The 16,603-nt window shown below is 44.6% G+C and overlaps 1 protein-coding gene across 1 annotated transcript in view; it reads left to right on the top strand.

Moving 5' to 3' along the window:
• The window catches only part of PSD3 (pleckstrin and Sec7 domain containing 3), a 162,769-nt gene that overhangs the window by 46,165 nt on the left and 100,001 nt on the right, over positions 1 to 16,603 (top strand). Inside the window, exon 4 of the mRNA XM_014519479.2 lies at positions 3,352 to 3,744. Coding sequence (XP_014374965.2) covers positions 3,352 to 3,744 — 393 coding nt within the window. The remainder of the gene's footprint in view (positions 1 to 3,351; positions 3,745 to 16,603) is intronic.

The following is a 16,603-nucleotide window of genomic DNA, read 5'->3' as shown; positions in this document are numbered from 1 at the left end:
ACCCCAGATTTTGGTGTCATCAGCAAATTTGAACAGGTTGCTTTTCACCTCGTTGTGCAAATCACTGATAAAGAAATTGAACAGTGCAGGCCCAAGGACCGAGCCCTGGGGGACTCCGCTGCCCACTTCCCCCCAGGTTGAATATGACCCGTCCACCACCACCCTCTGAGTACGACCCTTCAGCCAATTAGCAATCCATCTGATCGTGTAGGCATTGATGCCACAGTCACCTAGTTTTTTAATGAGGATGGGGTGGGAGACAGTGTCAAAGGCCTTGCTGAAGTCCAGAAAGACTACATCCACGGTGACACCTGCATCCAATGCTTTTGTGACCTGATCGTAAAAGGCAATCAGGTTGGTCTGACATGACCTGCCCCTAATGAAACCGTGCTGGTTGCCCTTGAGCATCATCCCCGATGCCGGCCCATCACAGATGTGCTCCTTGATGATCTTCTCAAAGAGTTTCCCCAGGATTGAGGTAAGACTGACGGGCCTATAGTTGCCTGGGTCCTCCCTCCTCCCTTTCTTAAAGATGGGGACCACATTGGCTATCTTCCAATCATCTGGCACCTGGCCCGAGCGCCCTGAGCGCTCGTAAAGCTGTGTCAAGGGCCCAGCAATAACCCCTGCTAGCTCCCTCAACACCCTGGGGTGGAGAGCAGTCCTTAGACAATTGTTCAGATGCATTTTATAATGTCCTGGGAGAAACTGTTGGCATGTCTTATCCCGTGAACCTTTTTAGGGTTTGTCCTGGGACAATGGACAGAGATGTCTGAATGATTGTACTTTGCCCCAGGATAAAATGGTTTCTCCTGGGAGTATTGCAATTGTTTTTTGTAGCCTCATGCACACACAGTTTTAAAACACTGGCTGATTTTGAAAGGCTGACATTAAAGGTAGTCCCCTTATTACTTGGGATCCTCTTCATTTTGCCAAGAGTAGCTATTGGAACTACTGAGGTCTTGCCAACTCTAGTGACTGTTCACAAATGTTAAACTATTGGGCATGTTTCCAAAAGCTTCAGACCTTGGGGTTGTGTGATTGTGTGTGAATCCCAGCTTTTATTTTCTAATGCAAACTGTATGTCTCTAACCCTTTGGGTTGTGGAGGAAAGTTTAAAACTGTGACTCGGGTGCACTGTAAAGATTCAGAAACCACAAAGTAAATAATAACAACCTCCATTGTATTATGTTTTCAAATTCTCCTGATTTTTTAATTAAACTCACAATTTTGGGTGATGGGCAAGGGAAGGGGAAGCAGGAAGTAAGGGAGAGCTCTCTCATAATTGTTGAACCCTGAGGTTACATTTGGCAATCTACTTTTGTTTTTGGATACTTCTAGGTTGGCTGCCCAGCTAGAGGCAAAATATCAGTTGCGGGAGGGAAAAAGAAGGACTTTTAAAATGCTCTGCTCTGTGGTGTGGGGAGATTTTTGGTGAGAATTTCCTAAGCATCTCTAGACAGGCTATGGAAAACAGCGTTGGGGTAGCTTCTGGGACAGAGGTACAGTACTGGGACAGTATGGCTTTGGAGGGCTGGGGTCAGGGCAACAGGCTGTATAGTGAGGGGAACAGGTTTGTGACAGGTGAGGTCCTGGTAGAGTAGAGGGCAGGTCACTGGCTGTGTTCAAAACCTTTTGGCATTGAGAAGGCTCTGCTTGGTGGCTTCTTCAGCTCTTGGACATATTTGGTAGTGACTCCAAGGAAGTCCATTATCTCCCTACAGTAGCATCATGGCATCAGTAGCCCCTGGTGGTGGTGGTGCTGCTGCTGTAATGCAGTGATGAACATAGGAGTGTACCTGCCCTGACAACCTCCGCCCCGTCCTAGAGTGCCCAGCCAGCCATGTTCCCTGGCTCTACTAGCCAAGCACTTTACCAATTGCCTGGTTCCCTGTTAAGCAGCAGTGCCCTGGGAAGCTGAGGAGCAATGCCCTGGGAAGCTGAGGAGACATGGGCATGTACACTCAGAGGCAATAGGAAGAGTGGGAATGGGGGCTAGGAACTGGGGTTGTTGGGTGAGGGAAGCAAAAGTAAATGTCTGGTTGTGCTTTTGTCATTTGGTATCCTGTCACCGTGCTGCTCATCGACTGCCTTTATAAACCACTACAGCTTCTCTTCTACCACCTGACAGCCCACATCTCTTCCTCATCCTCTGTTGCCAGGACACCAACACAAACAGCGCTTAGGTTTGGATTCTGTCATTTCTGCACACAAAACCACTTCCAAATTTAGAGCAGTTGCAAACTGTGTTTCCCAGATGCAGCAGAAAGTTACTCCCTCTGGCCAGCATTACTCCCTCACTCATGCTCACAAATACACACGCGCTTGCAGAAGGGGTGCGGTTTCTGAAAGCCATGTCAGTCAGCTCAGTGTATTAGCATGTATGATACAAATAGGCCTAGTAGTAGGGCTTGGGAAGAAGGACCAGGACAGTAGCAGTGAAGGGTCCTTGGGTATAGCTGCTAAGCTGCTCCTTTGAGTCCCCTGTGATAGGTGATTTAGAGGCAGAAGAGCTTTGTGTTCAATTTGGTTTGTTTCCTAGAAGACTGAGGGTAACATTTTCTCAGAAACCAAAGACCTATTTTAAAACATGCCTCGGGCTAAGTTTCTGACTCTTGATTTTCTTCACTTTGGAAGTTATTGCCTCCTGAGAACCTGAAGTAAGGCTGCACATTAGAAGATGAAGACCCAAACTGTCTTACTTTGGTTGCCATCCGTTTCTTAAGTACTTCATCCAGCTTTGAAAAAGATTGTAGCTCTGAGAGAGGGGGAGGTCCTGAACCTTGGTATGGACATGTGTCAAATAGCAGAGCATGTTACACCTTCATCTTGGTGCTCCTTTTGCTGCATGATTAATGCTGTCTTCTCTAGAATGCATTAATTTGCCATGTTACTTTTGCATTAGCTTTCATCTCTGACCCCCAAATCTGCGCTGTGATTATGTGGGGATCTGAGCAAGTCCAGCAGGCATGATCAAGACCTAAGGTTATTTGCAAAGTTTCTTATCCACTCAAATTTGCCATGTGTCACTTAGGTGCTGCGAGAGAACAGCTAGACTCTTATGCAGGTTAGCCAATGTTATTTCTTCACAAATATTGTTTTTTCTTTTACTCAGAACAGCCTTCTGGCCTCCCCCTCTGCCCAAAGTATAGTTTGTCAGTGAGAGAGATTGTGTCAGTTCTGCACCGCAGCACAGCAGTGATGACCAGTATATCCTGTCCTCCTAACTGGAATTACGGGACGTTCGGTCCCTTTTTTACATGTGTGACTTTAACAGAGAATGCAAAGCAGATTTACTCTATAGTTCATAGAGAACACAAATTAAAGCAGCTGTTTTTGGTTAATTCCTAGGATCATGGAGGAGGTAGACGCAGCCATGGGAGGATATGAAGATGTCCTTGGACAAAGGCATGCAGAAGCCTCGACTGATGTGTACAGCTCACAGTTTGAAAACATTCTAGACAATGCGTCTTTATATTATAGCGCAGAATCACTGGAGACGTTATACTCTGAGCCTGATAGCTACTTTAGCTTTGAAATGCCACTCACTCCAATGATCCAGCAACGTATGAAGGAAGGCAGTCAGTTTTTAGAAAGGACTTCAGCTTCAGGGCAGCAAGATGCCTTTAAGCTTCCCACAGATGGTGAGAGTAAGAGTCATTGTGGAGAAATCTCCAATGGCTTCAGGGAAGTAAGTGGCACACTCTTCAAAGGAGACGTCACTGAGGTTACTCATCTGGAAAGGTAAACAGTTTGAACTGTCTCTTTTAATGGCATTTCTTTCAGCAGCTTAGTTCAAAAGCCATAGATGAATTCCAAATGCTGAACTACTTTTAATATAATTGGTGTTTTGTTTCCACTGAAATTAAAGGATGTGGGGAGGGAGAGAAGGCAAGTGCATTTGCTTTTTATCAGAAGTTGGCAGATTTTACATTTCCAAGGACTTACATTTTACATTCCAAGATTTTACATTTCCAAGGTCTAAGTGTGGTACTCGAGCAGCTCAATGGCTCCTTGAATGTGTCATCTCAAGAAGGTGGTATTTGCTAAAGCAATGTAATGGCATACAAAACATCCATTTATACTGCTCTGAGGTCATGCCGACCAACCTTTTGATCTGAATGTTAAAGGCGTGTAAAGTTAACTATGAATATTTTAGCTGAAACCATGACATTCGTGAAATTAGCAGTTTTGCCAGTGGTTTTAACCAGGACAGGATTTAATCCCTGCTGTACCTATGGATTCAGAAATATCTAATCTCCTTTCTACCTCCTGTCACAAAGTAGTCAGCTGCCATTTACTCCTGTATATTAGAAATTGTACAAGAGAGAGAATGGGGTACTGCAAGATATGAAAATGTTAAAAAACAGGGGTTTTATGTCAGGAGGGAGATAAAGAAAACAAGAGTGATTGTGAGGACTGGAAATTCAAGTGGCCAAAATGCAAAAGGATGCTAGACGTTTATAGGTATCCTCTTGTTGTTTGGGGAGCTTGACTCCATGCCAACTTGATTGGAGGCTGAAAGGTTTGGGAGAGGAAAGAGATGGTCTGGCTTAGAAATGCTACATTCAGATGCTAGCCTATGAACAGTGGTGGGAAACCCTGCTACTTTAAGTGCTCAGTACCCCCAGTTTCCAGATGAAGTCAAAAAGGGATCTTGAAGTGGTAGAGCCCAGAGAGATGTGGATATGATTCAGGATATGTCCAGGGGCTTTGCCACACAAAGCAAAGGGATGAAAACATAAGTACTATGACAATAGTTGAATGAAGGAGGGGTTGAGGCGGTGTTGCTAATGTCCCATAGGTAAAACTGAGAAAGTAGACACATCTTGAACCCTGTTCCATTTTTTTTTGCCTTGAATAATGGGAGAAAAGAAACACATACACAGATAACCTGGTCACCATGCTAGCAAAGAAAGACAACCCCCCTGCTCTAATTAGGTGGGTACAGGGAAATCCAGGTGGAGCAACATGGACAGCCCACAGTGTAGTGCTGCAGATGTGCACTACTTTGTCCCGTTGAACTATTTGAGCTGAAATTTCCTACATCTTGGGTTGAATGATATTGGAAAGCTTCAGGTAAACAGTTTCAGCCATTTCTGAGAATAAAATTAGTTTAAAAGATATACATATACATGGTTTTGCCAGCTCCTCAGTGTCCTTCACCAGGCTCCCTGGCCAGCTTTGTCCCTGAAATTCTCCAGTAGCTTCCACCTCTACTGTTGAGCTATTATAGGAAGTCATTATGAGTTGATGGCTTGCAGTATTTCAGGCACCCACTAGATGTCTCTGTTTGCCCTGTAGTGGCATTTACTTTGTAGTCCATGGGAATTTTCCTGTCCACCCCAGTGGGCCCAGGAATTTAGTCCAGAGAGTAATCTGAGGTCCCTGTACTTTGAAGTCTTAGGCATGTGTTCTTGTTTTTAAGCCTGGGAATAATCCTATTGAGTTCAATAAAACTACTTGCATATTTAAAGCCAAGCATACAGGTAAGAATTTTCAGGGCTAGGCCTAAACTTTGGGATGTTAGGAGTTGTGAAGGAGCGGTTGCGGTTTTTGGAAACCAAGCCAGAAGGCACAGAGAAGATGAGAACAGTCAGCAAATTGGGGGTGCAGGAAAGGACAGTTCTGTCTTTTGAGAGGTAGCAACATAAAATATGTGAGTGGCACCGGGGGAGGAAGTTGTGAGAAAAATATTGCCCAATGCTGATGTGTAGAGAAACAGATTGTAAAAGGAAAAATGATTCTTTTCAATCCAGTAAATAGCAAAAGGCAGGGGTTTGACAGGCAGGAAAAGGTTTAATGGTTCCCATGAAAATGAAAGTAGCCTCTCATGTAATAAAGGAGAAGCAGCCACTTGACACATACGGTTTGTTTGCACAGGCAGGATGAATCGGTCTCTTCCGGTAGTTCAGACCTTAGCAGCCTAATTCCCATATACTGTATTTTCTTGTATACAAATACACTTTTTGTCCAAAATTCAGCTGTTAGAAATGGGGGTTCACGTTATAAGCAAGAAAATATGGTATTAGTAGTGTCTGCCATTGCCAGGAAAGCAAAAGCACACCTCCCTTCCCCCCTGCCAGGCTCCTTCTGCAGAAGGAAGGACAGTTCGCCCTGCACAAATGGTTCATGGCCCCCATGATTTCTTTTCTGCCCAATGTTGCCATTTTTGCTTCATTCTGCCTTTCAAAAACCAGGTGAGTATCTTATTCAGGGGTGTGCTGCATGTACAGTATGTTGAAACCCGCTTGTCACCTCTATGGCAGCTTTTAAGGAGGCCCTAGCCTAAATGGTACTTGGGTCCTACATGTTGACTTGAAACCAGGTGATCCAACAGGGTTTACTTCATACCACTATTGTATCCCAGCCTTTTAATTAAAAAGCAGAAGGGTAGTATCCCTTATGGTAGGGAGGAAGGGAGCTACTTTGGTATGTGAAAGCCAGTCATGTGGCTTTGAAATAATATTTAATAATAATTATAAAAGAGTAGAAACATCCATGCTACAAGCTTTAATGGGTTCTATTGTGTCTGGAGGTTTGTATCCTGGTGGCTCAACCTGTTGCTGACCCTAGTTAGATTGGCAAGTCCTAACTGGACTATGGAGGACACAAAATGTGGCCACTAGGACATTGGGCCCACTGCATTTTCTGATTGTGGCCAGGGAGAGGGTCTCGCCTTTGCTGGAATTGTCCAACTTGCACATCTCAGTTGCTATGTTGGACCTCTCAGTTGCTTCTCAGAGCTGATGGGCCTCTCTGAAAGCAGGTTTACTGGTTGAAAAAAGAAATTCTCTGAACAGGTTTGTTATACAGCTCTTCTTGCAGGCTTGCTTTTGAAAGGCAGAATGAAGAAAAAATATATTTCCTTGCAATAAGTAACAAAGTAGTAGTAGCCAGGGAGCAGAGCTTGCTTATTATTCTGCTTCCTGAGTCATATGTAGCTTTTACTTCCACTTTTGCCCATAATGGGCAGAAACTCTTAAATAATTCTTGTATCTAGAGCACGCTACAATTTCTAGCAGCTGACTTTTGGTGAAAAGATTTTGTTGTAAGCAAGTATTAAAGGGGGCGGGAGGTGTGGAGTGGAGAAGAATAGCAAACTTGAAGATAATTTGTATATATCCATGAGATTCCAGACCAAAGTTTCCAAGGTACTTTAGGTTCTGCTTAGTGTGACTGACTTTGCTTAAGAGACTTTGGGCTCTTTCTGAATCTTTCACAGTTGTAATTGGTCACTCTTAAATCTTGTTCTCTCTCCTACTTGCTTGTTCTCTCTCCTGCCTCTCCATTGGCTCTATCTATGGTTATACTATGTCCTGCCAGCAGCCTGGTTATCATAGCAATCGTAGAGAAGTAGGGCTGGAACAGACCTCAGAAAGTCATCTAATCCAACCTCCTGCCTGAGTCAGGAAAAGTTTCGTGTCCCATATAGGAATTAAACCTACAATCTTAGGAGGTTGACAGATGTGCACTCCCTACTGTTACTCATGGCACTCTGCCAGAAGCATCATGAGTTACAGTGATCCCTAAGACCCAACAGACATTTGCTGTTGGGTCCGGGGGATTGGGGGATCAAGCTGCAGTTTGGAGCAGCTGCGTGCCTGCAGCTGCTGTCCCCTAGCCCTGCCCACCCCGCCTCCCAGCTCCGGTGGTGTCTTCAGAATGGGAAAGGAGGAAGGGGATGGAGGGAGCTTGGTCTGGGGTTTGCCCAGCCTGCACTGGAGCGTGCCATGGGTGGATTCATACCTCCTCACCTTGTGGGGAGGCTCCAATCCACCTGCCTCACCCTCTAGTGCAGGCTGCGCAACCCCAGACTGAGCTTCCTCCCCTGCCTTCTCCCATCCCATTCTGCAGACAGCACCCAGGGTGGGGCTGGGCTGGGTTACATCAATCCATTTCGCTCCCGGCATGTGCTGACACAAGTTAATGAAGGTACTTCTTTTTGGAGCATCTTCATCTGAACCCTCATTACATGAGGGTTCAGATTGTTGTGTGACTGGGCATTTTTCAAGTGCTCTGCAGCCTGCTTTTCTGTCAGGGCACAGCTGTAGAGTGCTTCAGGGGCTGATCGCACAAAACACTGTCACTTCTGTTAGTGCCCTTAGTGTTATTAGCACTATGCTCTGACCAGCTGAGCTAATCAACCTTTGTTATTTGTGTTTTCTTTGTTGCCTCTTCCTGACAAAAAGTGAAGATGATAGATAAAATCAGATTGGGTTCTGACCTTTATTGATTTCCCAAAACTCCTGCCACTTATCATTAACTGAATATACAGGGTAACATTGTGTGTTTTTGGCGGGGGGGCGGGGATTGTTTTGTTTTCTTTTTTTTTAATCTTGGGCAATTCAGATGAAATTTTCATTACAGTATTCATGTGAGACCACAGTATAAATGCTGGACCAAAATCCAGACGTCTCTCACATCCCCTTATGCTGTCTGAAAAGATTTATTCTTTGCAAATGCACAGTACCTGCTGTTCCATGGTTCCCTATATTTATGCAGTGATTTTTTTTATCACTTGATGTTTGTGTCATTATTTTACTTGGGATTTGATCTATAACATGGTAGTTATGAGGATCACACTTATGACCTTTTTTGAGAACAGTTGCTACATTTGTTTTCAGTACAGTCTTAAGGCTTGACAGGTGGCAGGTTTATGCTGGTATTAAAAAAGGAGTGGACAGATTATGTAAATTGCTCCACTAGAGTAAAGTTACCTGATCCAGTGTAGAATTACTCCTGAAAGAAATCAGGAGTTCAATGACACTGGTATAGGTGTCATCTGTCTGCATCTTAATCTGGGGTAGCTGTTTGCTCAAGGCAAGCAGGCGAACTATCCTGCTACTGACTGCTGATGCACTTTGGTAGTGCTTATTGCAAGGAAATACCCCGAGGTGACTGTGCATCTGCTGCAGGTGCTGGTCTATTTTATAAGAGTCTATAAAACTTACTGTTTGCTGGGTAGCATAGGTGCAATGAAGATCACTTTTGAAGGGAGCACCTACCAATTTTATTTTTCAAGCTAATATCCTTTTGAAGGTGAAGTCCGAGGCACAGGTCTTGTCTGCTGCCCATCTTTGGGCTAGTCTTTCACCACTTGCCTTTCCACTTAGCTCTGAATTTTGGCTCCTGGCTATTACACAAAAATGGTGTCCCTTTTTGTTTGATTTCTGGGTCTGCTTTTTTTTTTTGAAAAAGTTGTTTATGTACGGAAGCCAGAGCAAGTTTTCGCTTTGTTCCTGAACCCCCCCCACCCCACCCCCACCAACCATGCAATATCAGCAGTTAAGAAGTAAGCTCATCATTTTTTATTTAGGAAGGCGTGTTGAAACAGTATTGTTTAAAGGGCCAGATTTTGATTTCCCTCTCCCTTCATCTCTAATACCCAGGAAGCACAAAGGAAGCAGAAACTGCCCTTAGACCTCCATTCTCTGCTAAGTATTTCACCTGTTGCATGAAAGCCCCCCACAGATGTGGGATTTGGGCTATTCTTGCTCTGGCTCCTTTTGAAAATTCCAGCCTTCATAACTCCTGCCTTAGTAGATGCTAAATTACCAGTAGCATCTCAGTAGACAAGAAAAAGTTACCTGATTTCAAAGAATATGGAGCAATTGTTGCTATATGGGGAAAATGAATGCATCGAACCCATTAGCAACCAAAGAAGACAAATAGATATCCTTAGACACTTGGTTACCCTTTATTCAGTATTTATAGCACACTTGTATACAGCCAAGCTACTGCATCTAGCAATTTGTTTGCACATTAAAAAGTATAATAGATGTACTTTAGTTTGTTAACATGAGTGAAGCAAATGTGGCAGGTTCATACCTGGTGTAAATTGTTTGTCCAGCCCTCTATGGTGTCAGGGATATATAATTGTTTAGAGAAGTGAAGGGTCCTGTCCCAGTATTGTTTCTCATTCCAAGAAAACATGCCTAGGTTGTATCAGGAGAGCTTCATAGATTGGGAGGCCAGAAGAGCTGTTATCTCTATCTTTAAATTTCTTACTTTATATTGCTTCTCTGAACAAAAATTCCGCACCAGTTAATACTGTATTTCTGATGCATGTTTGCTGAGGGTTTATAAAACTGCTTAGACTTCCACAAATGAACTGTTGTTTTATAAAATGACCCACTGACTACATGCCTGGTTGGTTCTCAGCCTCATCCCAAAATAAAGCAAGACAAACAAAATGTAACAAAATCCAGGAATTGACAAAAGGGGAGTAGGAGGGGGGGATCCAGAGGAGCTGATCAGAAAGCAGCACAGGCCTATTCAGTGTAAAGCACAGGGCCAGACTTGAAGCTGGCATGTGCTGGCACAGCTCCATTAAAGTGAGTGTCTTTTAGTTTGGTAGCCCATACTTTGTCAGACCATCACTGGAATTTGGTGGATTTACTCCAGTTGAGAATCTAGCCCCGAACTGAGAATCTAGCAACCTGCCCGCTTATCCATGAGTGATGCCCTGCCTGTCACTCAGGCCCCCTCTTACTGGTTACTTCTGCTTTCGCTCTGATGCCTTTCTGCAAGAGAAGCCGAATCAAACCATTGTGAAGAACTGTATGAGAATGTGACTCATCTCATATGTGATGACTCTAGGTAGGAACAGCAATACAAAAAATATTCAAACTGTTTGGCAGCCCAGCTGACTGGTCTTTCAGTTGGGGAAAAAAATAAAAGAAAGTTCATTTCACTATGAGAGAAAAACTTGTATGGAAAATTACCAGCATGGCCCATACTATCTGCATGTAGTGTTTTTTTTTTCTGGGCAAGCCTTTAAATCAGCAAATAATTGCTGTATTTCTGTGCATCTGTTTTTCTAGATGCCAGCAAAAGAATTAAGCTGAAACAGCTGTACCATTAACATGGGCTGCCTGGGCTGGTCTCCAAACAGTTAAACCAGTGGAGAGTCATGTATGACTTCATTGTAGGCATTTGAAGCAGATCTGTTGGAGGGAAGTTGTTGTAGGGAACTAGGAAGAGCAGGGGGAAGTACTTAAATTTCCTTCAAGTGGGGGATCCAGCTGCTGAGGAGCCTATGAAAATGCTGCGGGGAAATGTCACAAGAGAGCCAAGTGTGTAGTATCTGGATTTCTTTCCCCAGCAGCAGCAGATGTAGGAAACTTGCAGTGAAAGTAATCACTGCTGAACAGATGGGTTAGAAAGCGATTCCCCTGCACGTGCGGAGCAGTTATGGGCTGAGTGCTTCTGAACAGAGGTAACTTGTACTGAATGCATTCTTTCTTGAGTGTCTGTTTCTGCACTCATTGAGCAGATGGGCCAGATCCTAATGTCCTAATTGACAGGAACAGGGCCAGGCTAATTTACATTGTGAGCATCTGACTCTGTATAGCCAATCTGCCTAAACTATAAAAAAAAAAAAAAAAAAAAGACTAGACCAGTTCAGACAGAAGGGGCTTAATTTGTATTTATGCTGAGTCTGCTTTATACTTCTCTGGGATCTGGAAGGGCCCTTAAAAGTGCGCATGAGTATAAGGTGTACAGCAGTGTAAAATAGTTCTCAGCTGCATGGAAATCAGCACATAATGTTTTCAGCACAATGTGTGCCCTCCAGGCTACAATCCCATGTGGTATCAGTTGTATTATTGGATGTACTGTCTGTTGGGGGATTCTTAATCCCGTCCCTGAATATGGATGTACTTGTTGTTCTAATACTCTGATCCTACATAGGTAGCATTTGGACTTGCTGTAACATAGGTTGGCTACAAATGGCATTTTCTGATGTTTCAGGGACTTGCTTACTCCTTTTTATGATTAGCAAGGGGTGTTTTTTTTGGGTAATCAAGAATTTGAGTTTATTTTAGGTGGCTGAAAGTGATTTAGTTCCTGAAATGAGTCTGCGTATGTATCTTTCTGTTAAAAAAAAAAATGGGAAGTTAGGATCATAGTGACTTTTTATGTTCCTTTTTCTTGGTTATGTGACAAGTTTGAGTACTTCTTTCTTTTGAATGGCTTCTTGGTAGCTGCTCATTGATATATTGGTTCATAGAAGTTGTCCTCCATTCATATCCTCACTATAGCTGTGCTTATGAGCCACCCCACAAATTGAAGTTGCAAGGGAGGGCAGCTGTACTGCTCATAGAGCACTTATCTACTTCAAAGCTTGTCTTTGAAGCGATTTCATATGTAGGACTTCAAAGCGTGTTAAATTGTGGACAGCCAAATAGCACAGTGAATCACCTGCCCATAAAGGAACTTTTCCTTCTGCATTTGTGTCTTGGGAAAGTCTGTAACTATAATCAACAAGGTAAATCATTGTTTGACATGGGTTTTTACTGAACCCGCAGGCCTCGGAGAACCTTCTGCCTCACAGATCGCAAGACGTTGACTAATTGTGAAACTCGTTGCAAGTAGGATTGAAGCACTCTAGCTCTCTGCAGTGTCAGTCGTTCGTAGCAGGAACTGACTCATCTTGTTCTAAAACTGCTTGGATTTTTTCTGCCAGGGCATTCCCTTGTACAGTCCCTCCTCTAGCACCCACAGTGTTTTGGCTCCCTTAAAGCATTCACCTTCTTATAGCATACCTGTGCTCCAAGGTGGGTCCTGAGGCAGCTGGATAGCTCTCTTGTTTACTCGGTGTTCACTTTTCCTTGAAATTGTAAGCTGTTTTAAGCAGGGACTGTCACTTAGTAAGCAGTTGCATTGACTGGGCAGGGTTTTTCATCTACTAGTAGTGGCAGTTCTCATTGGGTTGACACTGACTGGAAAGGGACGGCCGAGCACTTCTGGGAATCCTATCCACAGAGCCTATGAAAGTGGGGTATCAGCCCCTGGTTTGGAGGGCCTAGCTGCCATTGCAGGGCCATTCGATTAGTGACAGATACAACTTCACATCCAGAGGTTCTTCATTAAAATTATATATTAAAAAAGACTTAAACTGTAGGCATTTAAAAAAAACCCAAACTTGAGTTGCAGAGTATCTTACTAGTAAATGTTAAGCACCTTATTTGATAACTGCCACTTTCCTGGCTGTGATGGGCTTTTCTGCCAGATGTATAACTTACTTTGTCTTGAAAGAAAGCTGATGTTGTGAAAATGCAGATTTATTTAAGGGGAAAAAAAAACACACGGGTGTAATTACAACAACTCTCCTTGCCTCCTTACCTCCCCCCATGCTTTCAGAGTTTTATTAAACCCCAGCCCTGTCTTCTCTGAATTTTCTGCACTAATTTAATTTTTCTTTTGGATGTGCATGCCAGACGGATTAACATTCCTGGGGGAAGGGCTGCATTGCCTCCAGATGAGACTGTAATTCAAAGGCATCTGCCACACAGCATTCATTACGCTGCCAGCTGATAAGGGCTAGGCAAGCATGTTTACTGGTACTGTACAAAGAGCTAGTCTGTGCTAAAGCAGCAGTGGTGCTTCTCACCCGCGTACGTCTTGCTTTTGAGGCTGCCAGGTGTGTGGGGAAAGGGTAGCATTGTTCGCTGTATATGAGTACTGTAGCTGGGTAGGAAATATCTTTCCTATTTGATGAATGCTTTTTAAACTTCAAACATATTCCCATTTTACTTCAAGACACAACTAAGATCTTTTTTGAAGTGCTTTGTGAAAATGAGGGAAGGAAGGAGACCCTCCTGGGTAGCAGTCTCCCAGGGTGTCAGAGACTTGGGTTCAGTGCCCTAACTTGTGGTTTATTGGCTGTTCCTTTTTCTCTGGTTTTTTTTTGTGACAGAAATTGTATCCTAGACCTGAGAAACATTTTTTCCCAAATGGATACATTTCCATAGAATTTCAGTTTAGACTAATCAAAAAAAGAACTTCATTAGAACATCCCCAGCTGGCTCTAGTGTGCAGATCACTTAGTTCAGTGGAATCAGGATCTGTTCAGCCCTCTGGTTTCCTCAATAAAAATGCTAAAAAATGATGAGAGGTATAACAGTTATGGAAGGTTTCATAGATTTCATAAACATTAGGGCTGGAAGGGACCTTGGAAGATCATTGAGTCCAGCCCCCTGCCCATAGGTCAGGAAGTCAGCAGGGATCATAGGATCCCAGCAAGATAAACATCCAGATGTCTTTTGAAGGCATTCAGAGTAGGTGCTTGAACCACCTCCGGTGACAATCCATTCCAAACTTTTGGGGCTCAGACAGTAAAGAAATTCTTCCTTATGTCCAGCCTGAAACGGTTGTGGAGGAGTTTGTGACCATTCGACCTTGTCATCCCTTGGGGCACTCTGGTGAGCAGACGTTCCCCCAGATCCTGGTGAACACCCCTGATAAACACTCCAGTGCAGGCACCCCCAGATCCTGGTAAGCCACCAGATCACCCCTGAGCCTGCGCTTTTCCAGGCTGAAGAGTCCCATGGCTCTCAGCATCTCATCATAAGGTCTGCTTTCCTGACCTCTGATCATGCGCGTGGCTCTCCTCGGCACCCTCTCAAGCGTCTCCACATCCTTTTTGAATTGTGGAGACCAAAACTGGATTCAGTACTCTAGCTGCGGCCTCACCAAGGCCGAGTACAAGGGGAGAATGACATCCTGGGATTTGCTTGAGAAGCATCTGTGGATGCAAACAAACGTTTTGCTTGCTTTACTAGCAGCAGTATTACATTGAAGGCTCATGTTCATCTTGTGGTCAGTCATGACACCCAAGTCCCTTTCGTCTGTAGTGCTTACCAGTGTAGCACTGCTGAGCCTATAAGCATGCTGCAGGTTTTTCCTCCCAAGGTGGAGAACCTTGCATTTTTCGGTGTTAAACACCATCAGGTTCTCGTCCACCCATTTCCTGAGCCTGGATCACCCTCCTGTTGCTTTGCCCCAAAGTTTGGTGTCATCGGCGAACTTGGCCAGTCCGCTTCTGACTCCAGTGTCCACATCATTAATGAAGATGTTGAACAGTATGGGTCCAAGGACAGAGCCTTGGGGGACCCCACTGGTCACAGGACACCACGATGAGTGACTTCCATCGATTACTACCCTCTGGGTCCGACCCCGGAGCCAATTTTCCAGCCAGCGGATCGTGGAGGACCCAAGGCGACAATTGGCCAGTTTCTCCAAGAGGCGATCATGGGACACCAGATCGAAGGCTTTTTTGAAGTCAAGATATATGACATCAATCTCTTCTCCCTTGTCCAGGTGATAGGTCACCTGGTCGTAGAAGGAAATGAGATTGGTCAAGCAAGACCTACCCGCAACAAACCCGTGCTGGCTATCCCTTAAGATGTTGGCGTCGGCCAGTCCATTAAGGATGGCCTCTTTAATGAACTTTTCTAAGATCTTCCCCGGGATAGAAGTCAGGCTGATGGGCCTATAGTTTGCTGGATCCACTTTCCTCCCTTTCTTGAAGACAGGCACCACATTGGCCTTCTTCCAATCTTCGGGCACTTCACCAGAGCGCCAGGAGTTCTTGAAGATCCGTGCCAGGGACTGAGCTATGATGCTAGCCAGCTCCTTGAGTACCCTGGGGTGTAAACTGTCAGGGCCAGCTGACTTGAAGGTGTCCAGCCTCTCAAGGTGTTCCTTCACGAGGTCACAGATGAAAGACCAACGTAAAGTACCCATTTAGCAAGTTGACTTTCTCCTGGGTGTCTGTTGTCAGTTGTCCCATCTGGTTTAGCAGTGGTCCAGTGTTGCCCTTGCTTTTCCTCCAACTCCCCATCTATCTAAAAAAGGACTTTTTATTGTTTCATAGATTTCATAGACATCAGGGCTGGAAGGGACCTCGGAAGATCATCGAGTCCAGCCCCCCGCCCAAAGGGCAGGAAGTCAGCTGGGGTCATAGGATCCCAGCAAGATAAGCATCCAGTTTCATCTTGAAGGTGTTCAATGAAGGCGCTTGAACCACCTCCGGTGGCAGGCTGTTCCAGACCTTGGGGGCTCGGACAGTAAAGAAGTTCTTCCTTATGTCCAGCCTGAAACGATCTTGAAGTAGTTTGTGACCATTCGACCTCGTCATCCCTTGGGGCGCTCTGGTGAACAAACGTTCCCCCAGATGCTGGTGGTCACCCCTGATAAACTTGTAGGTGGCCATCAGATCACCCCTGAGCCTGCGCTTTTTCAGGCTAAAGAGCCCCAGGGCTCTCAGCCTGTCATCGTAGGGTCTGCTTCCCTGACCTCTGATCATGCGCGTGGCTCTTCTCTGGACTCTCTCAAGCTTCTCCACATCCTTTTTGAATTGTGGAGCCCAAAACTGGACACAGTACTCCAGCTGCGGCCTCACTAAGGCCGAGTACAGGGGGAGAATGACGTCCCGGGATTTGCTTGAGAAGCATCTATGGATGCAAGCCAGCGTTTTGGTCGCTTTACTAGCCGCTGCATCGCATTGCAGGCTCATGTTCATCTTGTGGTCAACGATGACCCCCATAAGCTTTGTTAAAAAGCTTCTGCACAGCTATTGTAATCCATCAAGTGAAAGTATTCCTGGAGGCATTTTCAATCTGTATTTATTGGCTGTGAGACCATTAGGGTTAGTGTTGCACGTTGAATTTAAGGTTGTAATTGTTTATCATGCTGTGCAGATTTTTGATTAGGTATTGCAGCACACAGCTTCAGAGTGGTCTGATAAGAGTCTGAGAAGTCTGAAGCAGAAAGGACAGTGTAGGTTGTGTGCCTTCTGCCGAAGACAGAAATAGTT

The sequence above is a fragment of the Alligator sinensis genome, unplaced genomic scaffold (genome assembly GCF_000455745.1).
Source record: "Alligator sinensis unplaced genomic scaffold, ASM45574v1 scaffold560_1, whole genome shotgun sequence".
In the NCBI taxonomy this organism is placed as follows: Eukaryota; Metazoa; Chordata; order Crocodylia; family Alligatoridae; genus Alligator; species Alligator sinensis.
Note: the sequence above shows the minus strand (reverse complement) of the source record. Positions and strands in the feature narration are given on the sequence as shown.